The 26,890-nt window shown below is 37.4% G+C and overlaps 1 protein-coding gene across 4 annotated transcripts; it reads left to right on the top strand.

Annotated features, from left to right (window-relative positions):
- Positions 1–2,055: 2,055 nt before the first annotated feature.
- septin15 (septin 15) lies at positions 2,056–26,539 on the top strand. Of its 4 annotated transcripts, none has more exons than XM_056739715.1 (14): positions 2,056–2,321; positions 4,733–4,829; positions 13,395–13,501; positions 16,678–16,778; positions 17,746–17,880; positions 20,225–20,342; positions 20,422–20,514; positions 20,956–21,052; positions 21,528–21,539; positions 23,736–23,787; positions 24,038–24,163; positions 24,270–24,405; positions 24,545–24,690; positions 24,875–26,539. In XM_056739715.1, exons 1-14 carry the CDS (start codon positions 2,283–2,285, stop codon positions 24,912–24,914), a joined length of 1,299 nt encoding a protein of 432 aa, XP_056595693.1. In that variant the 5' UTR covers positions 2,056–2,282; the 3' UTR covers positions 24,915–26,539. The 4 variants fall into 4 exon arrangements, with proteins under 4 accessions (XP_056595693.1, XP_056595691.1, XP_056595695.1 ...); XM_056739713.1 differs by having other exon boundaries at positions 4,730–4,829; XM_056739717.1 differs by lacking the exon at positions 21,528–21,539.
- Positions 26,540–26,890: the final 351 nt, after the last annotated feature.

Here is a 26,890-nt window from a genome sequence, read left to right as displayed (position 1 = left end):
AAGTACTGTATATAGGCTATACAGTATTCATTTAAAACAATATATATTCTTATTAATTTTTGTATTTTTTATATTTAAATTATCTCACACACTATATCTGTTTTTAACCACCCCATTTTGTATCCATTGTATCCATTTTGTCATTTATTTGTAAATAAATGCTTTTATAATTAAATTAACTTGTTATGCAGGATTCTGAACTTTCGATTTCTATAAACCATTTCAAACTTGGTTTCCTCCATTATTTCGTTTTTATGGCAGGTTGTAGGAATTGCAAATATCAGAAAATACATAAGAACAATAATACACATGAAGAATTACAGTTCACTAAAACATGTGTGATGTTTTCAATGCTTTTTATTGGAGATTTTAAAAAGACAAATAAATAATAAATAAAATGGCGTCCTGTAAACCTTTTCTGTAAAATCTAATAAGTTGATCTTACTTAAAAAAGCATGCAAACCGATTGCCTTAAAAAAAACTAAGTAAAGTGAAATGGTATTGCTGAGTTCAAGTAACTAAAAAGCTCAGTTCAGATGTACACTTGACTCAGTGGGGAGTACTCAGAATTAACTATTATTACCAATTTAAGAATTTCTATTGGATTTATTGCACTGTAAACCCGGACAAGTTTGCAATACTAAATTTTGATTACTGTATAGCTGAATAAAATTTAACTACAGTTTAAATATTTAATTTATCCATCATTGGAGTTTAAAGTTCACTAAATTAAATTCTTTATTTCACATAAATATTATTGTAAAAATGCACAAATCAAACACTTTGACTTGTGCAAAACAAAATGAGCAAGAGGAGACTGATCTCAGAACTGTATGCACAGACTATGCTCATTAATAAAAAAAAGCACAAGCTTTGCAGACCCCAATCACATGCACCTATCTTCTAAACAGTGGTGATTACAAAACTGAAAAATATGTCAAACTTTTCTAAATATCTAAGAGAAGTGAACATTAAACACTATCAAGTCTTTAACTTTACTAAAAACATATAAAATAATCATATTTTTAAAAATGTACTCTCCTGATGCAGTCTGGCGCAAAGCATGCTGGGAATCATTTCTGCGTACAGGCAGGATCTGCTCTCCACCGCCTCTCGCTGGTGTAGTAAAGTAATTGCTTCGATTGCCGCTACTTGCTTGATTTAAGTAAAATATACTAAAGGCGAGAAGTAAGTTGTTTTATTTCCCCTGCAAGTAATCATAACTTAATAAAACTAGTAAAATGTATACATTTTGACAACTGAGTAAAGTTAACGAATAATTTGTAAGTAAGGACAACAATTAGATTTGACAGTGTTTCATGTTTATACGACTGCACAAAATTATTTTTAAAGAGATAGTTCATCCAAAAATGAAAATTCGGTCATCATTTACGCACCCTTATTACATTTCAAACCTCTATAAATTACTACTGTTATGTTGAACACAAAGAAAGATATTTGGAAGAATGTTGGACATTTTCAGTTCTGGGACATCATTTACTTCCATAGCAGGAAAAACTAAATGCTAATCAAAGGTGCCCCAAAATAATTTGTTTTCCTTAATTCTTCAAATTATCTCACTTTGTGTTCACAAGAACAAAGACATCTATACAGGTTTGAAACAAACCAATTTTGGGTGAACTATCCCTTTGACATAAATATATTTAATGGTACATTCCAGAAGATGGCGCACGAACATTACCAGAACACAAGATTGTTTGTGAATCGGCCTTTTTCGTAGTCCGTGAAACTTTCTATTTAACTTCTTTGAGTCGGAGGAGTTTTTCGCGTTTTCTGTGTGACAATTTGATGCTGACATAAATACTTGAAATACATCATAGCTATATTTGCGATATCATATCCGTACCTTTCGAAGCATTCGCACAGCTGTCCTGCGTCTTTTTGATTCGAGTCCTCTTGCTTCTCACTACATATACCACAAAGCATTGCGTCTTCCATCAAACCAATCAAACGCGTGGGCGGGTCTTGTTGCATGACATCACAATAAACGGTCGGTCTTTGGCCAATGAGTGTTGAGTTCTGTGAGAGAAGGACAGTCGCCGTTCATGCGCTCGATGCATTGTACCTATTTCCCCGGCCGATGCTCACATGCTGGTTTTTGTCCTACGCGCGAATACTTCGATTTAAAGAAAGTATTGTAATCTGTTGTATCGAATTTTAAGTCAGGGTTGACCAGTGGCTTTGCACTGGACCTTTATTGAGTCGACTCATCTTTTTATGCCTGATCCATTTGGATTCGAAGTGGGTGTTGCCACAGGACAATGATCGAGAGACCCGACGCGGCTGTTTCCAGCGTTGCAGTGAGTATATTTCATACATTTTCCTGAAAATACATAGATTATGAAACACATCCTGTAGATTTTGACCCTTTAAGTGTTATTCAATCTCGGATTCGAGCGGTGGTGGGCGATTTGATCCCAAGTCTGACTGCCCACCGGTCATCTAACGCACAGAACATCCGAAGCCCATTGGTTCATAATGTAGTTACTATTGACAAACCTAAGTACACCTCTTGATTCATATACAAATATAGCACGTTTGTATGTTTATTAACTGGGAAGGTTGGGCATTGAGATTGCAGCGAATCAGATGATTAGAAATGTGTTTGTGAACCTAGTAAGTTTAGTTTATTTAGCTTATTTAGGCAAATGTGAATGACAGGATCTTAGCAGGACGCAAAGCTCTCTTGTGGAGAGCAGTGAATGGTGATGCATTTCAATGGGGCGAGAATGGGAACCGCAGCCAAAATCTGTCACTATATCACGGTTCCCATCTGAACAGAGTTGACTGTGTATTCACAGTATATATGTCCACATTATAGAAACATTATTTTCAAGACAAAACTTACACACTTAGTGTCTTTGGGAAGGACACTTGTGTATTGACGCGTATGAAGTCACTAGAAAGAATTTGAGATCAAACAAGTCCAAAAGGTATTTGACTGGTTAGCCATATCTACACCTGTGTGAATCTTCATCTCCAAAGATGGATAAACGCAAAAAGAACGGTCGTTTTGTTTTCGACGTACTATCTGAAACGCTCAAATAAATGCTCAAAAACCTTCTGGGGCACAAATTGTGTTCGTAGTATGCTCGTGAACACCCACTTAATTTCATATTTTCCACCTACACATACTCTTCAACATGTCCTTCCCTCCACCTTGGTCTCCTATGTTATATTATTAATACAGAGAGTGGTTCGATAATTATTTGATTTACCCCTTTGGCCAGATGTGGTTTTGTTTTCCCAAAGTTGGGCTATGACATCAGTTTAACTGTTACGTAAGAGCAGTTGAAGAGTCAACGCGTGGAAAATGCCCTGAGCGGTTCACAGAGCAGAGCTAGTTATAGATTGTTGTATAAATTATGTTGTATAGATTTCGATAAGCTGCAGAATGGTCTGCATGTGTACTTTATCTGTATATATCATAATAATTAGGATTCTGCATTATTTCTAGATCGCGTAATGTCAGGTTTCCAATTTGCATGCTTTCAATGAGGCGAGGCATACGCAAGATGCTCTTTGGAATGTACTTGGATCACGCTGGGTTGAGATTGATCATCGAGTTTTGAACAAACTTGTGGAGTTCATGCCTGCTCAAATGCACACTGTCATTAAAGCAGAAGGGGGCAAATTCTACGAAATTTGAAAAAAGTAATTTTTTCATTTAAAGGCGTAGTTGACCTAAAATTCTGTCATTATTTACAGCTCTGGGGCACCATTGACTACCATAGTAGTTACACACTTTGTTTGGGTTTAGCAGAACAACAAAATGTACACAGGTTTGGAACAACTTGAGGGTGAGTAAATGATGACAGAATTTTCGTTTTTGGGTCAACTGTCCCTTTAACTTAATTGTGTTCCAACAAGTCGATTAGCCTGTAACTGTGCATTGAATCCATGAGCTGTCAATCGTTTAGACCAGAAATGGTTAACAGGACTGCAGCTCGAATGATCTCTCTCTCTAAATGATCATCATGGCCCCTTCTAGTTAGTTTTCCATTGGCCTGGCACGCATGAGAAACTCGACGCAGCCAAAGCAAAGCAATCAATTGTGTTTGCCTCGCCTAGCGTGTGCTACATCCTCGCGCTTCCGAGAGCATGAGATTACGGGAGAGAGAAACCGGGGAAGAAACGGAAGGAGAGAAAGGGATGGAGGAGTTTGAGAGACAGAGGGGGAATTTACTGCTGGACAAGGCGCTTGCTGTCATATGGAACGAAATCCACTGTCTCCATGACGACATCGAGTTCATGATGGATTTGATACGAAACGTAAAGAAGCATGTGGATCAGGCTTTACCTTCCTTCAATCTGTCCACCCCCCCTCATCTCCCACGTTAATGTATCAGACCCCTTTGTTCCACCTTCCCCAGGTTCTTTCAAAGTTTGCGTTAAGGCTAGAAAATCTGCCTTTGGCTGTTTTCTCGTTCTGTCATTTGTAACTGATGCAGTTTTGTTGGCTTATCCTCAAATTATCAACACAAAAATTCCATGTCATCCTCTGTTGTGGGATGCTGGCATGTAGGATTAGGAGTTAGACCGTGCTAAGTCATTATCCACTGTAACTAATGTTGATATTAGCGAAGCCTTTATTATCTTTCCTCTGTGAAGTGTTCTTTAGCCTTGTTTAGACGGGGATGACGGTAATGGAGAAGCTGTTATGCTCTTTAATCAGTGGAATGTTGAGTTAATCTGTGTTCTCCTTCAGCAGAGGAATCTGGAGGGTTATGTCGGCTTCGCCAACCTTCCCAACCAGGTGTACAGGAAGTCTGTGAAGAGGGGCTTTGAGTTCACGCTTATGGTTGTCGGTAAGTCGAAAAACAGTTTTTTTGTTTACCTGCCTCGGATGAGAATGTGGTTTGCCGTTTGATACAGTGATTTTTTTTGTTAAGATAAAAAATATTTATATTGCATTACTAAACTTCAGTAGTTTTCTAAACACATGTTATTGTTTTTACTTAATTTTCCTCAAAAAAATATACATAACAGGGTTGACATTTTTACATCGATGTTGTGAAACTCTGAAGTGTTTCTTATTGTCCACACCAGACATGACATCTCACATGTATTTCCTAGAACTACGTTAACAATTTTAACCTAATTACCCTTGCGACAGGGTTAACATTTCAACATCAGTGTTCTGAAACTATAAAGTATTTCCTGCACAGTTTCCACACCAGGTGTGACGTGATGTCACAACACCTCAAAAAGCCATGTTATTTACATTTTTTTCCTAACCAGCTGTGGTGGCGATACTCGACAAGTTACAATGAAGTCTGTATTAGATTTTTTCAAATGTTGTGACGTCCATCTGGAGTGTAGACAGTGTTAGAAAATGTACTGTTAGTATTGCCAAAATCATTCATATTTTAATTAGTTTACTCTTCAAATTCATGCTTTAACAGGGTTGACTTTTTAGGTTTCTTCAGACGCTTCTTACAACTAATTATTCCTTCTGCTTGCATAACGCAAAACATAAATATGAAAAGAACAAAAAGATGTTTAAAAACCTTTTGTCTTTGTATATTTCAGATAAGTGTTTTTATGACGACCCTGTAAATACGTGTTTCTGTTGTTTTCCTTTACTTTTACTCAGAAACAGAATTCATCTTTTTTTTTATATTGTTAATCCGTGCCATTGTTGTCATCATCACACACACACTGCAGTTAGGATGATGTGACTAATGGAAATATGTATCTGAGTTACATAACGGCTGCTGAGAACTTCACCATAGTAACCGGGTGTGTGTCTGTGGCGTCGCCGTCCCGCTATAGTGTGAAAATGATCAATCTGATCTATTTATGTCTCCCCCCCCTTTTTTTCCTTATCCAAACTGTTACTCATTCGTCTCATTATGAGTCTTTGTCTTTCTTCCTCTTACAATGAGTTAAAAAAGGCTGTTTGTCTATTTTGAAGTGTCTTCTTTGGCACACTGGACTATTTAGATAGCTGTGCTGGTGCCAGGAGCAACCCTTTATATACTGTTTGTTGTATGATTTCTAGTGCATGACTTACAATTGTTGTCCTCTCTTATGACAGTTTTGTCATTCTCTAATACTAAAATGCAAACTCACTGAATTTTACTTCAGGAACAACATTCCGCACTCTTTTTTCTTTTCGTGTGTTTTTCAGTGTTTACTGAGTGCACCAAAAGCGTCGCCACACTATTTTCGTGTAGAATGTATGTTGTACATTTTGTTTTGTGTCTAATCGGTCTTCGGGCAAATCCAGTGGCCACACTGAGAAGGGTCGTCTTGTTCTCGTGTCACTCAGCCCGACAGACACCACAGGGCTTTGGCCGTGTACTCTGTTTTTCCCTCCAAAATTTCAGGGAGGGGAAAATCTGTTTCCTGTCTTTCCTCTTTTTTTTTTCAAAGCTGTCGTACTCTTTTATTCCACAAGCATTTCCTTTCTTGAGCTTTCTTTCTCAAAGCAGCTGAGAAAATGTTTCTTCGGGTGGAACTTATGAGTTTAGTGCTTCATGATTCAGATTGAGTTTTTGAAATAAGCCGTGTGCTTCGCAGCATACTTATGCTGTGATATTTTGTTTGTGGCGTCTCTCGGTAGGTCTTAAGCTTTCTTTAAGTTGTGTTGGTCAAGAATTTCGTCTTGGGGACACCTGCAGCCCCCCAAGGCTCAAATACTCCAAATCCTTTGATACTCAAATGATACTGTAAATTATTTTGCTATAATGACTAAATTGCAGTGGTTACAATAATTCACTTTGAACTGAACAACCAATACGGTTGGGGAAAGAACGAGTGGCGACGTTTGAAAAAAGAGATTATTTCGTCACTGTTCGAAACCTCAGACGTCCAAATTTAATGATTAATTACTTTTTAATACTTTTTATTTGTTCGATATTTGCAAAACCCAATGCAGACATAAAATGAGACTAATAATAATTATTAACGTCAAAAAATAAATGTGGAAATGCGAGATTTCAGAATGACAGCACCGATTTGTTAGATTAGCTGAGACATTTAATGGTTCAGATAATTTTATTTATTTACTGTGGAAAAGACATACACATGTTTTCCCTGAAAGGTCAATTTATTGAATCGTTTTAATCTTCAAACACCACTGATATTATTTAAAAGTAGTTGTTTTACTTATAGTCAATGTGTCTCATGTACAGCTGCTTTGTAACAATGAAAACTGTAAAAAGCACTATATAAATAAAGTTGAGTTGAGTTAAAGCCGTCATGTCTTTACCTTCTATAGAGTGAAATGGCAAAAATTAACCTAACCTAGTAACAAATCTTGCCTTCTTTGATACACATGCCGCTTTTTGGGCATTAGTTTTGAGGTTTTACAGCAACAGATAGCAAAGGAACGTAGAAAGTGGCAGATTGTGGTAGATTACTGTGTTTACATTCCTTCACAATAACTTTGACAGCTGTGTTTGGAGTAAACTTCCCGATGATTTTTCCACTTGGAAGTCGAAGTCCAACACGATGTCATTCCACGTCTTTCATTTCTAAACTCTCCAACTACTAATCTAAACTTGGAGAAAGACGAAATTGACATGACAGCAATGTACATTTGGCGTGGCTATGCTAGCATTGATGACGCTAGCGAGTTTTGTTACTTTTCTATTGTGTTAGCATAGTGTAGGTGGGTTTACAAGTCCCTTACGGAGAGGATCTAATCTCTTGGATTATGAAGCCAAAGCTTCCCCTCTTTCACCTGCCAGCAGGTCATCAAACTAGTCGGTCATGAAGATAATCCTGTCAGATGCTCTTAGCAAACATGGATGCTAATGCATCCCAAACAAAGAAACACTATATATGACTAGTTCCTCAACTGTCATACATGATTGTTGAGAAATTTAATTTAAAATATTGAATTTGCAGACTGGAGTGGTAGATGCTAAGAGAAGGGAAAACGTCTGTATACGTTCTCATCACAGGTAAAACTATTATAGCTGCTCTAACATCATCTTATTTGTTTTATTTTAGATTATAGGACTGCGCCCTTGAAATCCAAGCAGTTTTGGTGTAGATGGACCCAACTTTTAATGTAGTTTTATAAGGATTGGGTGTGATATGTTGATGTCATTCGTCAGGTATGACTTTAAAATGAAAGGTATGATATGACAACCTGATCTCACGGGAATTTGTGACATTAGATACTAGAAAAAAGCAATACCCTCTAAACCTAACGTCAATGACTCGAAATCAAATCGTTCAAAAATGTATGAATATGATCGTACAAATTCATACGGATTTGCCACATCGTGAAAAAAGTTAAATTTGTGCTGTGAGATTGTGTCGTATATTAATATATTTTAAAACGGTTAGATGGTAAGAAGAACAATTTATTAAAGAGGTTTTGTCTGATGGTTTCAGTATGCTCATTTTAACCACAGGTTCTTCTGAAAGGAAAAGGAGCAAATACTGCTGGAGGTTAATTAAAGTCATTCTGTTTCCTGACACATACAGAGAATTAAAAATAAACCGTTACCTTCGTGAGATGAGTCGTGTAGATTGTCTTGGATAGCAGAGTCAGACCCTTCTCATGAAGTGCTATAATCGTTATAATCAATCGATAATCTTTTATTTTTAATCTTTCATTTCATGACGGTCGGATCACACACAATAATGCATCTTATAAAAACAAAACGAGGTAAACTGATGCTCATCATGTAAGAATGGTACTAAACTATGAGCTGAAGACACTGTGTGTGTTTGTGTGTGTGTGTGTGTGTGTGTGTGAGAGAGAGGCCCTTGCATTGTTCAAGTCTAGGGGAACCTATAACTCATGTCTGCTTAATATTTTGTGTGTGTGTTGTACACATGCTGATACTGTCAGATTGTGGGATTCATCATCTCTATGGATTTCAATTTCCTGCCCCCATCCTTGTTGTCCATTTGGTCTTTCGTTTTGAATGTAGGACAGACTGATTTGCTTAGTCAAAGTTATTTTTTTCTGTGTTTGTGTGTGTGTATCACACAGTTGCTGATTGTTATCTCAGCCTGCTCACAGAGGAACTCATGACCTCTCCTGTAGTCGCATATCACAATGAATCTGATCACTACAGAAGCCTCCCTGTGCGATCCATGCTTTTTTTGTTCAAACCCTCCAAAATAAGATTAAATTTTGGAAAGTTACAGGTTAATCGGTTCTGTGCTCCTGCTTGTCTTCCGGACCTGTAGCTTAGTCTGTTTATCTGTTGAGTGGTTGGGCCTCTCTTTTTCTCCTCCCTGTGTGTGAAAGGGTTCAACTACTTGTATGGCTGAGGTACTCAACATCCTTTTATGAGTGGAAAAGCGAGAGAGCAGGAAGGAGAGAAAGGAGGAGAAGAGGATAGATGTTATTGGACAGGATGGGGGCAGGGCTGTGGAAAGGGCGTGTAGGTGGACGATTGTTAGGATATCTGAGCTCGTTTCGCCCCAGGGGAACTTTTTGGACCATTGAATGATTTCAGGAAGAGGTAGAAAGATGAAAGATAATAATCTTTGGAATCTCCCGGATAGTTTGCCCATCTGTCTGTTTATCTGTCTACTGTGGAAATGTCTACATTGGTCCCAATACTTCTCAATAAAGAGATAACTTACCCAAAAAATGAAAATGATTTCATTGTTTATCCACCCTCCTTAACAACCTGTTTGACTTTTTTTTCATGTCCAGAATACAAAAGAAGATATTTTTAAGAAATTTGGTAACCGAACAACATTGACTTCCAATGCATGGACACTAAACCACTCGGACATTTCTCAAAACATCATTTTTTGTGTTTCACAAAATTAATGACCTGAAAGTGAATAAATGAGTGTGTTTTTATTGTTAGGTGAACTAATCTGATCATTGAGACCCGGATGTTATAAAAGCAAGATAGCTTTTCTTTTTGTGACTTGATGTTTTCAACAGCTTTCATCCACCATCAGTATTGACCTCTTCAGTGAACACACAGTTAGGTTTTGAATGCCACTTCCTCAACTTTGTAAGCTAAAACCGTATCAACTTTGTCAGGAAGTGATGCTAGCTTACACCTTTTATTCGGCAACGTCTGTTCCCCGGGTGACCTGTCTGGGTCTAGTTTAGTGTGCGGTGGAAATTACGCCCTATTTTTCCACGCTATGTAGTTGTACCAGTTTATTAGCACAAATATTAATGGTTTCTCACTCCAGTGACTTTGTACTAGCTGGACAGGCACATATGAATGGTCTTTGGATAGGAGCTTTAAAGGAAAGACGAATAAATAACACAATGGAGACCAAAGCTAACTTATGCCAGGTCATCCGTAAGGTTGACGAAGGTCACCCATCTGTGAACTAGAACTGGATCCATGCTGTGTGACTGAAGCATCTCGTTCTCAGAGATCATGTGGACCGATATTTAATTAAAAGAGGGGATGAGGCTAATTGGGTCTGGCTTTTTCCTCGGGGGGTGAGAAATGGAGCGATGGAGAAAGTTGGGCTAGCTACAAGCTTCTGCTAATCTACTCATTCTTGCCCGGTAAAGCAGTGACATCAGGATTTCACAACACATCCTGCTGTGTGTGTGTGTGTACATAAGCATTCTTGTGCATTGTAAACACACACAACCTATACAAATGGTTGGATTTGTAGTGTATTTTTGGATGCATTTACATGAAAGTGAAGTTTTGCTGCTGTTTGGTTGTACATTGTAATACCAATGTTCTTGTTGTTATGCATAATTCTTCTCAATTTTTTTGTGATTTAGTTTTTTATTTTGTTATTTGTTTGTATGTTATCATCGCTGTTGGAATGAAAACTCGTATCTCAATTTTTTATTATTTTAATTTTTTCATACATCATGACAGCTGATCACCCTTCATGTTTTGGGGGGGTTTTTCAAATATTTATTCAGTAAAAAGAATTAAAGTATAATCAAATTGGCTTTTAAGTCACATCAGTTTACTATTTTAAATTGTAGGAAGTGGTTAGTTGACGTAACTCATAAAAACATGTTGATATTGCTTATTTTGATGAGTTGATTTTAAAATGTATGCTGCCAGCAGTGGTGTAGTCTACTTTTTGTTGTGCGTATACTCTGACCCCCCCAGCCTACTCACCCGTCCCAGATTGACAAACCATGAGCACTACCACACCCACGAATGCATCTATATGTTATCAAGAGCATTAATTGCAAGTAAGATTTGGGGACTTGCTGGTTTTGTAAATCACTGTCTAACTAAGCCAGTATTGAGTTACATTTAGCCTACATTCTGCCGAAACCAGTTCTTAAAGTCCCTGTGAAAATAAAAATGACAATTCTTATTTTTTATGAAATATATAATAGCTTATCAATGTGGTTCATTTTCGTCTTAAAATACATGTACTGTCATAATAAAAAGACTATCCAACTCAAATGACGTAAATAAGATTGCTTGGTCGGAGCATCCGTTAACTCCTCCCCTTCAACTGTCAGTCTGCTGCCAGTTTCATTTCAAACCAAAGCAACAGCTGTTTTTACACATCCAATCAATTCGCAGTGTAAACCGCAAGACACCCCCACTAATTTTTATCTTTTTCATTTGGAAATGTGTCAGAACAAGGAACTAAAAACGATCGCAACTTCCGGTTCACGGGGACTTTAAATTTAATTAATATTTCTTAACTTTCTAAATGTTATTAGTTCCAATAATAACTATTAATATTGAACATTAAACTGGTGATGTTTCTTTTCTATATACGGTGCACAAATTTATTGAATTTTCCTGTCCTCTTTTGATTGATGGGATACATCGGCATTAATCATCGGCTGTTTCTAAACTATTGTCCAAAGGCTGATAGTGTGAAAAATTGCTTTTATCGACCAAAATTGATTATTCGGGCCATCTCTGATCATTATTATCAGTCACCCTTTATGTTTCTCTCCGGCTTTTCTAATATCTAACCAATGAAAAGTATTCTAAAGTGTTTGTCAACTTATTTATTCATTTAAAAAGTAAAGTGTTTTTTCCATTTCCTGAAAAACGGCAAAGTTGGACTGCAGGACAGCGACAACATAAAGGCCATTGTATGTTTCTAGGACTTAAAGTTTACAAAATATCAATTGAGGAGAATGTTGCGTCTTGCTGATATACAAGCACCGGGAGACGAGGCAAAAAGAGAGGATGCTTCTTTAAAGTGTTTGTTCGTCGCTGTTGTGGCTTCAATTAAAATGCCATTGTAAGTGTAGACAGACCAAACTCTCTAACTGTCGTTAAATCTTCTGCCTTTCCCTCTCTTCCACTGGTCGCCTCTGTCTCACATATGCTCCCAACTTCACACAGGAGCTTTCACAGTCCAGTCGCTCTGTCTTGTTTAGGTAAGTCGCTACTAAAGAGAAGTAAATTTACTCTGCAGACTGAGGGCGTGTTTGATGTGTGTGTGTTATCTCTGGCATAGAACCGAGAACTTTAAAATGTGTATTTTAATGAGTTTCGGTTGAGAACTGGCTCTATATGACACACTGGAAAATGCTACTCTCAAAAAAGAAACGTAGACCAAGAGGGTCAGAAGATGGTGGTCTGGGTCAGAAGTAGAGGGCTAAACAATAAATAATAACCATGAATGTCACAGCCGATCGAATCAATTGAGATGAGTAAAATCGGATTCTTCCCTATTCTTGGAAAGTTTGTCACATTATTGTGTTACACGAACGGTTCATCTTTGATTGTGTCTTCCGTCTTGTATAGAAGTGTTATTCAGCCATGTGTCTTGCAGATTCGGGCCTGTTTGCCTTCACTGCAACCTACTCTCTCATGCAGAGCCTGCTGTATTGAATGAGGAAGGCATATTTGGAAAGATACTGTCTACAGGGAGATTGTTTATTGAGGGAAGAAGCTTTCAACACCCCCCAAGATCAACGTAGAGCGCAAATGTGGTCTGAATGTGTGTTTGAGTGGGTGATGGTGCTGTATACTTCAGTAAACCATTGGTGGTCTTCTTTGCCAGATGATCCCAAGTGTTCCCTTCCCCCTACCTTTATCTGAGATGACAAGACACTGCCTATCAGTTAAGCATGGAGTTGAGCTAGCTGGAGGGAATGCAGCAAGAAATATTTTATTCCTTCAGAAAAAAAAGAGAGAAAAGAGCTTTCTTGTGTTCTTCATTGCTCCCTCTTGCTCTGTTTTGAAAATCAGTCCCAGCGCTTTCCCAATGTGCCCATGAATCGTCAGTTTTCAATACAAACAAAGATCTGGCCAGCATCCCATTTGTGCCATCGGTTGGCTTCTTAACAACAAAGTAATTGTGTGTTTGTTTTTGTGTGGGTGTGTGGATGCGAGAAAGCTTGAAAATCTGTGCAGTATCTCACATTTACAACCTCCTGTTTTTGTTCACGGGTTTCTCGGTCCGTTTCTTGTATTGACAGCGATTGAATGTGGCCACTTAATATTTTTGTCGCTTTCTTGTTATAGGTGAATCCGGATTGGGAAAATCCACGCTGATCAACTCCCTCTTTCTGACGGACCTGTACTCCAAAGACTACCCCGGCCCATCTCAAAGGATCAAGAAGACTGTTCAGGTATGTTGTCATTACCTGACCTTTAACCCTTGATACCGATCCAGCGGTTTAACTTTTATGGCTGTCTTGTTTTCCCTTCTTTCCCAATGACCTTTGACTCTACACCCATCATTGCAATGTCAAAAGTCTCTCAATGAAACGTGACCACATGTGGTTTGTGGTTTGTTGTTACCTCCCTCATGTCTTGAGCTGATTTTGTGTCCCCATCTTAAACTAGGGATCAGCAACCCTTTGACATGAAGGGTCAAAGTGCAAGACGAAAGCCTTCATTGCATTATGCATTTGGTACATGTTTTATCCAATCCTACTTACAATGCATCCAGGGTACATCAGTATGTGTGTCCCTTGGGCAGCAAACGGAACCCAAAGCACCATCGTGATCCCAAATAGTACTTTACAAACACATCTAAAGTTGAGTTCAGTTGTAAAGACCAAGTCCAAATCCTTAGTGTTTAGAGTCAGACGACATCAAGCGGGGGTGTTTTTTGGTGCCTTCAAGGAGCATAGGTAGTCTACATGGTAAGTGTAAGGCTATCGTAAGACTCGAAACATCAAGGGTTTTGTGAGAGCCCACCTAATTGCATTCACGGCTGCAGCTGGAATGTAGAAAATCAATCAGGCTAAAGCAATCGCAAACAGATAGCTCATGTTCTAGACTCCCAGGCCAGAGCAAACACTCTCAGACTCGCCAAAAGAAAGAGACAGTCAAGTTTTGCCCATATATGGATTTGATAAACACGAGTAGAACAGATGCTGAAAGATCATAAATGGGAGGGACACTGACATTCTGGTTGGATGGAGTGACTCAATTGGAGTGTTTTTTGAGGACGACGGGAGGGGTCTATATGATGGGGTCTGGATTCCGCAAGAGGCTGGAAGGGTTTCAGTGGTAGGTCAAGAATTTTCCCACGAAACCCAACACCCGGCAATGACTTTCCCACCACCCTAGAGGAGTGACGTTTTCTGGTGATGGCCCAGCCTTTTCTGGCTTGTAAGAGTAGACCCTTTTAAGTCCTTGAGCATCATGATGGACAAAATGGACAAACAAATAAAGAACGTGTTTTTTCTGCACTCAATTTCGGATCCAAGTGGTTTTGGCCATTGCTCAAACCTGGATAATGACAAGTCCTTTTTAAAGCAAGTCAGTCAGATTGGCAGCCATCTTGGTAACGCCCTGGGCAGCTATATCCACTCATACAATTATAGCTTCACTCTGCTTAATGGGAAATGACAGATCTCTAAAGCTGTTTCAGAGGTTTTAATGTCATCACCAATCAAATGTAACGTATGTTATCAAAAGCGCTACTTGTATTCAATACAGATTGAGACACAATGTGTAGAAGGTTTTTTTCCGCCATTTATTTTTCATTGTTCTGTTTGTGATCACATAGATCATGTTTCGGGTTCAGTTTAAGTTGGTTGTTTGGTTTTGTTTAGGATTTCGCTTTTCTCAACACTGTGCAGAAACCTACCAATCTCAACCCACACATCATCTTTCAGCTTGAATCCAGTGACTGTGGAATCTAACACCCAACATCTAAACAAATCCCTCCTGGTTTAGTGAGATGCAGTAAAACCAAGCTGACTGGAATTCCGTGGAAGTTTCTTTAAGATATTACATCTGATATTGACACAGATTCATATGGACCAAAGGTGGACTATAGTGAATCATATTTTTGCAGTACATGTTTTAAATGTCTGAACTTATTTTTGAAAAATTGTACTAAATCATTTATCATACTTTTAACTTCACTACATTTTGTTTTAGTTTTCATACTTCAATCCATTAGAAATCTAGTACTTTCTCACTTTGAAACTACTATTCACATAAGAGCCCTCCCCAACATTTCAAACTTTCCCAAATTCCGGTGTTTTCCTCCTGAGGCCCCATTTAACCTTCTGTGGCACTTTTGCCTTGTGGAAGGTTACAGTTGCATCTTTTATTCTGTTCTGACAAGAATGCCAGTTGTATAAATATGTTGAGATGCGTGGCTGTCTGGTCTTCCGTGGTCAATTCAGGCAGGACAAGGAGACGACGGCCAGAGTATTTATATTCCAAAACAATCTTCTGTGTTTGTAATAACAGACACACGAGGGCCGTTCGGGTTGGGTCGAATGACAGTCTTGACATTTTTGTGGCGTTATGTTTTTAGGTTTTAATGTCTTTCCTTGTTTATGTTAGTGCAAACTGAAGTGTTCTTGATATGCCTCATAAACGTAGCGTTTTATGAAGGATCACAATGTTTTCTGTTTTTGTTGCTCCTCCTACATATTTTATATTTAAAATGTGCAGAAAAGAAGTTGACAGAAGTTGTGGTTGTTTTTGTTAGCTTGAATGTCTGAGCGTGTTAGCAACTAGCATTAGCATATGTCAATGGGAATGAGAAATAGGGTCAGCCAAAAATAACCAGACCTGTGAGAATAAGCCTTTTTACTGAAAGCAGCTGAAATAACTGGAGATGATGAAGCTGCATCATATGAAAGCAAAGATGACAAAGAGGTTTTTTCGGGTATGTCGTAAACTGATCTGCCATAAAAAGCAACTAATACTGGGTAACATCTACCTTGTAGAGAATACGTTAACTCTTACCAGTTTAAGGTAAATCATGTTATTATAAAAATTTACTTGGACAAGGTGAAAAATATGCCAAGTGTACGTTATCTGTCAATTTTGATGATCTCAAAATAGCCGACTGATGACGAGTTGGTCATCTTGAGCTAATCTATCTGTCTATTACACATTTTTGTCTTTTGTCCTGAGTCCTTAATGATGTGACTGTTTGTGGTTTAAAGGAATACCCCACCAAAAAATGAAAATTCTGTCAGCATATTCTCACCCTCAAGTAGTTCCAAATCTGTATAAATTCTTCCCGATTTCTTCTTTGTGTTTAACAGAAAAAAAACCAATTCTACTATGGTAGTCAATAGTGCCCCAGAAATCTCAGTTGCTACCATTTTTCCAAATATCTTTCTTTTTGTTCAACAGAACAAAGACATGTATACAGGTTTGGAACATCTTGAGGATGAGTAATTCATGACAGTGTTTTCATTTTTGGTGGACTATCCCATTAAGGGTAGTTGGAGGTAATGTTGTACTTTACTCTGCTTTGATGATGTGAACAAACCAGGTTGTTTTTTCAGTATTACGAGTGACAAATTGTGGGTCCTGTTTTCAGGTGGAACAGTCCAAAGTACTGATAAAGGAGGGGGGTGTACAGCTCACACTCACTATTGTTGACACCCCAGGCTTTGGGGATGCCGTGGATAACAGTAACTGGTAAGAAAATCGAGTATAGTTTACCCAAAAGTAACATTTCTGTCATCCATGTGTAACACAATTTTTTGGGGGGGAGAAATGGATTTGTGTCCGTACAATGGAAGTCGATGGGGACCAGTGTTATATGTGACCCGGACCACAAAATCGGTCTTAACTAGCAAGGGAACGTTTTTAGTAAAAGCCAAAAAAACATTGAATGGGTCAAAATTATAGATTTTTCTTTTATGCCCAAAATCATTTGGATATTAAGGATTGATCATGTTCCAGGAAGATATTTTGTAAATTTCCTACCTTATATATATAAAAACTTTATTTTTGTGCGAGGATAGCCTGCCACAGTGCCCCTGATTAACATCTTTAAAGGCAATTTTCTCAATATTTAGAATTTTTTGCAATTGTATCCCAGCCAGATATTATCCTATTCTAACAACTCGTACATCAATAGAAAGCTTATTTATTCAGATTTCAGATTATGTAAAGATCTCAATTTCGAAAAATTGACCCATAAAACTGGTTTTCTTGTCCAGGGTCACATATAGTTATTTTTGTTCTTAGGAAAAATAGATTTAAAATGTCTTTGTTCTGTTGAACATAAAAAAAGATATTTTGAAGAATGAACACAGCAAAATCGACAGTGTAAAAAGGTCAAATTAACTCGTACAGTTTATATATAATCCACACTTTGAGAGCAAACAGTTCTGGTGCTAGTTCGACTAGCATTGTATTTTTTTTTCTATATACTGGTCAAAAGTGGCCAAGAACGGTTTGGTTACAAATTTTCTTCCAAATATCTTTCTCTGAAAACAAACTTATACAGATTTTGAAAAAAAATTAAAGTGGGGGATGACAGAGTTTTTCTTTTTGGTTGAACTGTTCCTTTAAGACATTTTGAAGACCACCTGTTCATTTTTGATGTGCTCTACAAAAGATTTATGTATCATTTTGGCATCTCTTCTTCTTTCCTCAGTTGGCAGCCTGTCATCAACTACATCGACAGTAAATTTGAAGATTTCCTCAATGCAGAATCACGAGTTAACAGGAGGCAAATGCCTGACAACCGGGTGCACTGCTGCTTGTACTTCATCGCCCCCTCTGGCCACGGGTGGGTACTGCGTGCTCAATGTTGAAACCTGGCATGAATTAACCATCTTAAAATAGATGCTGCATACACATGTCCTGATTTACAAATTTTGCACTGCAGTGTGTCAGCGTGGGGAAGATGTTAAGATTTCATATGTGAACACTCTTTAAATGAGGAAGAATTACGGTCAGGATGCGTGACTATGCATTGATTTAAATGCAAATTGGTGAAAGGGGGAGAGAGAGTGTGTAGCAGCACAGATGGAGATGCATACAACCCAGATCCAGAAGTCTTACATAATGCCCACTAATTTGACGTATGATAGGCGTTGACTCGCTCGAAATCCAATCAGAAGCCGATGAGAACCACCCAAAGCCCTTCATCTAAATTCCCAAAACTGCTCATATAAACCACAGGCATATTTTTAGCAGAGATGCAGTGAAATTATGGGGAGTTTTGTCACCACGTAGATTGCTCATTGAATATGAAGCATTTTAACAGCTTGTGGTTTCTTTGCTTCAGGAAATTTCTATCACAGGATTAACATATACCATTTTTATCTTCTGTTCAATGCATATTTAAGTTTAGTTGTCTGCATTTATTATGGTTGTATTTATGATGTAATTCTTTGAGGATAAGCAAAGCGTTGACGTTACATTTAGAAAAGTTTGACCATTTCACCCCGTGTGTTCACACAATCTGTCGCTTTTTCTTGCATTTACTATTTGATACGCCGCCATGAAACATTATCCATATCTCCGTGACCTTTGCGTTGCATCTTAAGTCTTGACATTCCTGAAATGTATAAACAACCCCTCAGCTGGCCCCGGCCACACACACATACACACACAAGCCCTTCTCAGTGTAAAGAACAGTCTCTTTGTCTGGATTTTCAAATGAAAGTGACATAATTTTACTGCTTTGGGAGGAAGCGATGAGAAACTGTGGTGTGTTGTGTAGCGGCTCTGTGCTGGCGGTCTTCTCTGCTCGCCTCTGTTTATTCATCACTGCTTCTGCAATCCCAGTTGTTTGGCTTCAGTTGCGTCACTTCAAAGGTTCTTGTTTTTGCATTTGTTTTATACATTTTATTTGGTATGGTCAAGTGAGTAATTTGGAAATAATAATAATACATTTATTTTATACAGCCCATTAAAATTTTCTTAAAGCGCTGCACAAAAATCGAAACAATACATCACACATTGATGAAATAAATCGAAACAATACATCACACATTAATAAAATAAATCAAAACAATACATCACATATTAATAAAATAAATGGAAACAATACATCACACATTGATGAAATAAATCAAAACAATACATCACACATTGATGAAATAAATCAAACAATACATCACACATTGATGAAATAAATCGAAACAATACATCACACATTAATAAAATAAATCAAAACAATACATCACACATTGATGAAATAAATCAAACAATACATCACACATTGATGAAATAAATCGAAACAATACATCACACATTAATAAAATAAATCAAAACAATACATCACACATTAATAAAATGAATCAAACAATACATCACACATTGATGAAATAAATCGAAACAATACATCACACATTGATTAAATAAATCTGAACAATACACCACATATTAATAAAATAAATCAAAACAATACATCACATATTAATAAAATAAATCGAAACAATACATCACACATTGATGAAATAAATAGAAAACAATACATCATACATTGATGAAATAAATCGAAACAATACATCACACATTAATAAAATAAATCAAAACAATATATCACACATTAATAAAATAAATCAAAACAATACATCACACATTAATAAAATAAATCAAAACAATATATCACACATTAATAAAATAAATCGAAACAATACATCACACATTGATGAAATAAATCGAAACAATACATCATACATTAATAAAATAAATCAAAACAATATATCACACATTAATAAAATAAATCAAAACAATACATCACACATTAATAAAATAAATCAAACAATACATCACACATTAATAAAATAAATCAAAACAATATATCACACATTAGGAGCATGAGCACCCATGGAGCCGAGCTATATCTAGGGAACATTTAAAAGACCATACTGTCTTAGTAGTGGGGTTTAAATAGTGTATTTGTATCATATTATACCACATTTTCTGTCATGTGGGATTGAGGATCAAACCTTATAAGTGTCACAAAATATTGACAGATAAAATGCATGTAGTCGTAGTTTAATAATAGCACCTTTTCACAGCACCATTAACGCTGTAATATAAAGTGGTACGGGAAATCTCCCTTGAAATTGAATACACTGCCGTGAATAAAGTCGCTTTAACTGAGAAGCTCTTTGCAGATTGAAGCCTCTGGATATTGAGTTCATGAAGCGTCTACATGACAAAGTCAACGTCATCCCTCTCATCGCCAAAGCCGACACTCTCACACCAGAGGAATGCCAGCTGTTCAAGAAACAGGTGCGTGTGTGTCTGTGTTATTTTATTTTAGAAGTGATTGTTCTTTGTTCTTCTAAAGATGTCATTGTGTCGTTTTTAGATCATGAAGGAGATCCAGGAACACAAAATCAAGATCTACGAGTTTCCCGACACAGAAGACGATGAAGACAGTAAACTCATCCGCAAGATAAAGGTACAGATACCGTCCGCTCGATAATGTTTGTCATTATTAGACGCACCATAAATGGCAAAGTGGAGTATTAATACCCTCTGCGTGTCTTGTACTCGAAATATTACCTTAAATGTTTGTCTAAATAAATCAAATACACAATAGACACAGAATTTCTTTCTTGGGCCAGTGGACATGAATTATTGACAGACTTCTAAAGTTGTTTGCCAATAAATGCAATACAAGAAATAGGAATTTTAAGGTCTGTAAGGTCAGCAGTCACTCTACGTCAACTTGGGAATCCAATATTGATTATATGCAGCCTGCTACTAAAGTCATTTATTTGTTTGATCCAGCTCTTCAAAATTCAATGTGAGCTTTCGTCAGATCCCCGCGTCCGTTGTCATTCTCTCTGTGTGTGGTCGATATAAGCCGTCTGTAATTAACTGTGTTTCATACCAACAGGAAAAGATGCCTCTGGCCGTGGTCGGTAGCAACGTGGTGATCGAAGTGAATGGCAGGAAGGTCAGAGGTCGTCAGTACCCCTGGGGCGTGGCAGAAGGTGCGTGGTGCATCAGCCTGACCCGGTTGAGTTTATTGTGTGGAGTGTACCATTTTATAAAGGCAATAGGGACGTTCCGATGCAAAAGTGTGATGCATGGGCCTGCTGCTGGACGATCTCCCTCCAAAATCGAACATCCCACCTGAGGGATTCTGGAAAAGGGAGGGGGACGAGGTGTATCCTGGAAACGGTAGTTTAAACAGCTTTGGAACGCGGAAAATTGTCACCCCCCTTTTTCATCACAGGCCACAAATTACTTTTTTGAGTTTTTGTGGTGACGTTCTCCCCACATTTCTTTTATCCTTACAAAGCTCCTCCCTATGACTTTATTCATTTTGAAATGTTGTTCTCTGGCGAGTGAGTGAATGAGAGAGTGAGTGAGCGAGCGAGCGAGCACCTTTTTTCCTCGGTTGTTTACGTGTCGTTTTCTTTTCTCTTTTTATTCTTTCTGTCCGCTCTTTTCCATGACTGACAGAGGGCATTATTGGTAAACAAAACCATTTTTTTCATTTATACGCTCTTCTTTGTTTAAGACTCCCTCTTACTTTTCCACTTTTTTGCTGCCCCGAATCTTTGCTGATTGTCAAATTCGTCCTAAACAAATAGTCATGGAGAAACATAAGCTGCAGCCCCCATAGAACATAGAGCAACTGATATTTAACATGTTTATTGGTTCTTATTGACCCCTCATGTAGGGCTGGGTGATTATATCCCAATATTTCATACTTTAACGTGATAGATTTCGTGAATTACGGCTGTACACTGTCAAAGAAAGATTCGATAAAAATATAAACATATGAATAAAATTAAAATACGCATGTAATTATTTCTGTTTTATTTTGTAATGCTTTGAGTTCGTAATATCGATTTTAATTATATAGCAAATTAAAATACGTTTAAAAACTAAAACCTGCATGATTTTACATAATTTTTTAATGATCATTGTTATTTTGAAATAGACTTTTGCAACATTACAGTAATTATATTTTGCAGTTTTTAAAATCGTATATAGTATAGATTGTGCAGCCCTATTGCGAATACTGAATCTCTGATGTTTTTTTTTATATTTTTAAAGAAATTTCAAGCCGAGGGTCACTTGCCTACTTGCATCATGACCCCCATAAGAAATCACACCAATACGCATTGCATTAAAATCTCCAAAATATTCACAGCGTTAATTTTTTTTTTTTATTATAAACAAATCCATCGCGAAGAAAGTTAATACGCGATGTATCGCCCAGCCCTGCCGTTACATTTAAACAAAACCTTGCATCCAGAAATGCATGCCATCCATTACTTATGTTCAACCCTTATTTCCGATATAAAAACATGAGAAAATGTGCCTTGGGTCAGGGGTCAGAACATAGCTTTAACATACATTTTTAGTTTCAAAGTTTGACATTGTCCGTGAGTTGTGAGGTTAACTGAGTGCTTATTTTCCCATTTTAACCTAACATCAATCTAAAAGTGACCCCATAAATGGGACGCCAATTGAAAGCAAGTCACCCTCCAATCCTCTAAGGATTCATCTTTTGGGAATTGTGGCCCCAGAAGGAAAAACTACAAATCCCATAATTCCTTTTGCCCTTTGACTCCATTCCCTCCCCAGCTCCATTTGGCTGGTTTTGCTCTGCTTATCATCACTGTCATGTAACCCTTCCTCGAACACCATTCTTAGTCATAGTAGCTCATGAATCACAGGTTGAGTGAGGGTTCCTACAGGAGAGACTTTTGGCTCCTTAAGTCCCGCCCCTCCAAGCGCTCTCTCACAGGTAGGTGGTAGCAGATGGTTGACACATGAGGTGGACAATCGGCATGAGTTCTCCTCATAGGTAAGGAACTCATTTGGTAAAGCAGTTTGGACTTACTGGAGAATAAAACCAGTTTCATCCTTTAACCATTTTGTCAGAAAACCGTGTCTCTCTTTAGTCCTTTTCCAGAATCCCATGTGATGACAAGTGTTTGATCATAATTATGATCATAACCGCAATCTGAACTGCTAACATGACGCTTTATGTATTTTTGTTTCAGACCGTTTAACATTTTGGCATTTGCAGTCCTTTTTTCTAATGAGCCAACCACCTGTCCTTTGGTTTTCATTTGTCTGACGTTTGTACTTGTATTGTTGCGTAACCCTTTCATGCATAGACATCAGTACAGTTATCAAAAAGCCATTTCTTGCTTTTGCATGATTGCACATGAACCAGTGTAGTGGACATATGCATCCTTCTATAGACTGTCACCTCTTTAGATGTCCACTTAATGGAAAAGTTAAAAAATAGTTTCAAAAAGTTAAAATATATATTTTTTTGTCCTAAGAGCAAAAAATCAGGAAACTAATCTTGAAGGTCATGCATGAAGGGTTTAATTGTATGTTACGTCTACAACCTCACTGTCTGATGTTTGCTTATAAATGTCTAGTTTGTTGTGACATTATTTTTAATGCATATTATAAACTGTATTTTACTGCATTTTTTTAAAGAACTTTACCCACATCATTAAATGATAGTCATGTGTTAGCTTTTATGTTAAAAATCAAATGTAGTTCAAGTACTTTATGAAAGCTTAAAGAACTGAAATACTATAAATTGTATGTACAATTCTGGCTATTTTATTAGTTTATTGTTATGAAGTGTAATGTAAGTGTTGTTGTTTTAAAGTTCTCTGTGTTTTCCTGTTTTAGTGGAGAACGGTGAGCACTGTGACTTCACAGTCCTGAGGAATATGCTTATCAGGTGAGAAACATCTTGTGTTAAATGTGAATAAAGACCCGACAGGTGACCTTTCTCTCTACATTGAAAACAATATGATGCTTTTGAAAGTACAAAATGACAGCCAGTTAGACCAAAATTTGATATTTATTGTACATCTATGTTTGACATGATTTTAGAAAACATTATAAATACCTAAACATGTCCATTGTAAGTGATTTTGCATCACATTTAGAAATATAACATTTTTAACCCGTACCACCAAACTTTCCAGGACTCACATGCAGGACCTGAAGGACGTGACGAATAACGTTCACTATGAAAACTACCGAAGCAAGAAACTTGCAGCCGTCACTTGCAATGGGGTCGACTCTACCAAGAACAAAGGCCAGCTGACGAAGTACGACATTTTGAAGTCGTGGATAGAAAATTAAAATCCATGTTAGGTTTTAAAATCTGAAATGTGTGGTTGTCTCCTGACGGTTCTCGCTCTGTGACTCTTTCAGGAGTCCCCTGGCCCAGATGGAGGAAGAGAGGAGAGAACATGTGACGAAGATGAAGAAAATGGAGACAGAAATGGAGCAGGTGTTTGAAATGAAGGTCAAAGAGAAGAAGCAAAAACTGAAGGACTCTGAAGCCGAGGTTTGTATGATCGATCCATTCTATCACCTTTTTAAATTGATTAATCTCAATAATAGTAATGTGCATAATACATGTAATTTTGTTGCTTATTCCTTCGCATTTCGTGTTGGATGCTTGACTGATGCAATTCTTGTTTCAGCTGGAGCGGCGTCATGAACAGATGAAGAAGAATCTAGAAGCTCAGTATAAAGAACTTGAAGAGAAGAGACGCCAGTTTGGGGAGGAAAAAGTCAACTGGGAGACTCAGCAACGCATCCTCGAGCAACAGAAGCTGGACTCATCAAAGTGAGATACGCTCAGATCTTTATTCTTTGAGTGTTCTTCTCTCTCTTTCATTCTTACTCGTTCTTTGCATTAGTCACTTAGAGATGATTCGTTTTGTAGTATGAATGCACAAAGGCATACTAAAACTGACTGTCTGAATCCATTTGGGTAATGTTTTCGTTCATATATGTCTTTTGTTTTACAGGACAATGGAAAAGAACAAGAAAAAAGGAAAAATCTTTTAAAGAGCCAAGAAGCTCCATTTCTTCTCAAACCAGAAACTTGTTTTTCTGTTTGCATCTATTGATGCATTCATGTGCCATGACCCTCAAGAATCACACACACACATTGAGTCAGAGTGTGTTTTTATTTATGAATTTATGAACAGAAAACTCTATCGCCCCCTTCTGGTCGTGACATATCACGTCTTTAATTTGTTGTGTTATAGAATGCATGCACTCTAGTGGTTAATACCACTACAAAAAATTTTAAGTTTATTCAAGGACATTTAAAGCAAAGCTTTGCATTTTTGAGCTTTTACCAGAGGGCGGACAACTGTCCCCATGTATTTAGGCAGCTGTTTTTGTCCGAATACACACGTTTTTGTTTGGGCTCATTGCATTCACACACCTCAGTGTTTTGAAGATTGTCTCACGGCAGGTTTAATGGATGTGATGGAGGATGTCGAGAGAGGTGGAGGCGAGTTTAAAGATGTACACGTACTGTTTCGTCCAGTAGCCATAGGTGACAGATGGATTTTATACATACTGTATTTGTATACGTGAGGAATTCTTAATGGTATAAGTGTGTTTGAGGTTTTTGGTGGCTCTGGTTTGTGTGTGTTTCTTTGGGGGTCATAAATCTATTTTAACCCATTGCACAGCTAAATTATGACAGTAACATTTTTTCATGTTTTTAGCCTGTTTGGCTGTGTAGGTAGATAAATGTTTCCCTACCATAGATGGTATTATACAAAATGGCATGGGTGTCCGCATTAATAATAACAGTTGTTTTTTGATATTGTTATGAGAAATACTATATTGTGGGATGTTCAAGCAGTTGCTGGAACTTTCTGCGCACAGACTGTTTCAGTAATTCTGTCTGCTCGTTTTTTTTTTTACATTCCTTGGTTTTCTATTTTGAAAAGGTCAAATGTTCCTCGGTTTCCTTTCCCAACCTGATCTGAGAGCAGTTTTGTGTAATGGTTGGGACTTGGACTTATGCCTGTTGGGCTGGTCCTAGATCAGGGTGACCTAAGTGAGTTCTGAATATTTTGCCAGAATTTCTTTTAGCCACATTTACCTACTCAGAATACCCTTCATGATAATCCTACATAGTTCTTGTATGCAAATGACAAATGAAGTGCTATTTGATTCTTTAGGACGGTTTAATCGAGGTCATTACATGATAAATAGCGCAGATGACTTACATGGATGCGCAGATGCGATCTGATGCATAAAGAAGTCGTCGCCTTCACACTAAAAGCAACAAACTAGCTTCAGCTCTGGCCACAGTTTGAGCATCTGTCATGTAGGAAGAGACATCTGAACAAACTCTCACCAATGCTGTATGGCTCATTCATGTGCTGTATGCACATTCATATATATATATATATATATATATATAGCAATTTTGCTATAATGCAAGTTCTTGCTGTTGTGGATTTTAGATAAACAGTAAAGAAAAACATTCCTTAAATTTAACCACTTGTACCTTTTTTTAAAGTAGACACGAACATTCTCAAAATTATTTCTTTATATGTTGTTTTTATTGTTTTTATGCGTACGGTTTTCAATCTTCAATCGATTTTCCTTATTTTATCGTCTTTTTTCTGTCTAACCGTACATTATTAAACAAGATGTTATGCTAATGCAAAGTCTCTTGTCTTTTTTTAATTGAATTTGCACACATTTTGTTTGCCTCAGAATTATTTTTTGTATTTATTTTCAATGTTTTGGGCACTTTAGGACAATTAACGCATAAAGTTGGGAGAGTCGTTGGCCATAAGGCATGGGCAAAGGTTGGCACAACGCTATGAACCTCGATCAACAATATCAAGGTGATAAATTGCAAACAATTTATTCTCAAATGGTGTTGGCAAGGCAATTAAATTGAGAAATCCATGAAATCAGGTATGCTAGTGGCTCCTACTGTATTTATTGCACACAAGCAGTTGATGTACATCACACTTGAGCTGTGTGTTTGGTCATGGGGTGCGATT

This window comes from Triplophysa dalaica, chromosome 24 (assembly GCF_015846415.1).
Source record: "Triplophysa dalaica isolate WHDGS20190420 chromosome 24, ASM1584641v1, whole genome shotgun sequence".
Classification (NCBI taxonomy): Eukaryota; Metazoa; Chordata; class Actinopteri; order Cypriniformes; family Nemacheilidae; genus Triplophysa; species Triplophysa dalaica.
The sequence above is the reverse complement of the archived record's forward strand: the minus strand, read 5'-3'. Positions and strand labels throughout refer to the sequence as shown.

Coding starts and splice junctions, on each gene's coding strand:
- septin15 (XM_056739713.1), top strand. CDS start 2,283: ATGATCGAGAGACCCGACGCGGCTGTTTCCAGCGTTGCA. Junction 17,881..20,224: donor ATCGCCCCCTCTGGCCACGG/GTGGGTACTGCG, acceptor AGCTCTTTGCAG/ATTGAAGCCTCTGGATATTG. Junction 20,515..20,955: donor AACTCATCCGCAAGATAAAG/GTACAGATACCG, acceptor TCATACCAACAG/GAAAAGATGCCTCTGGCCGT.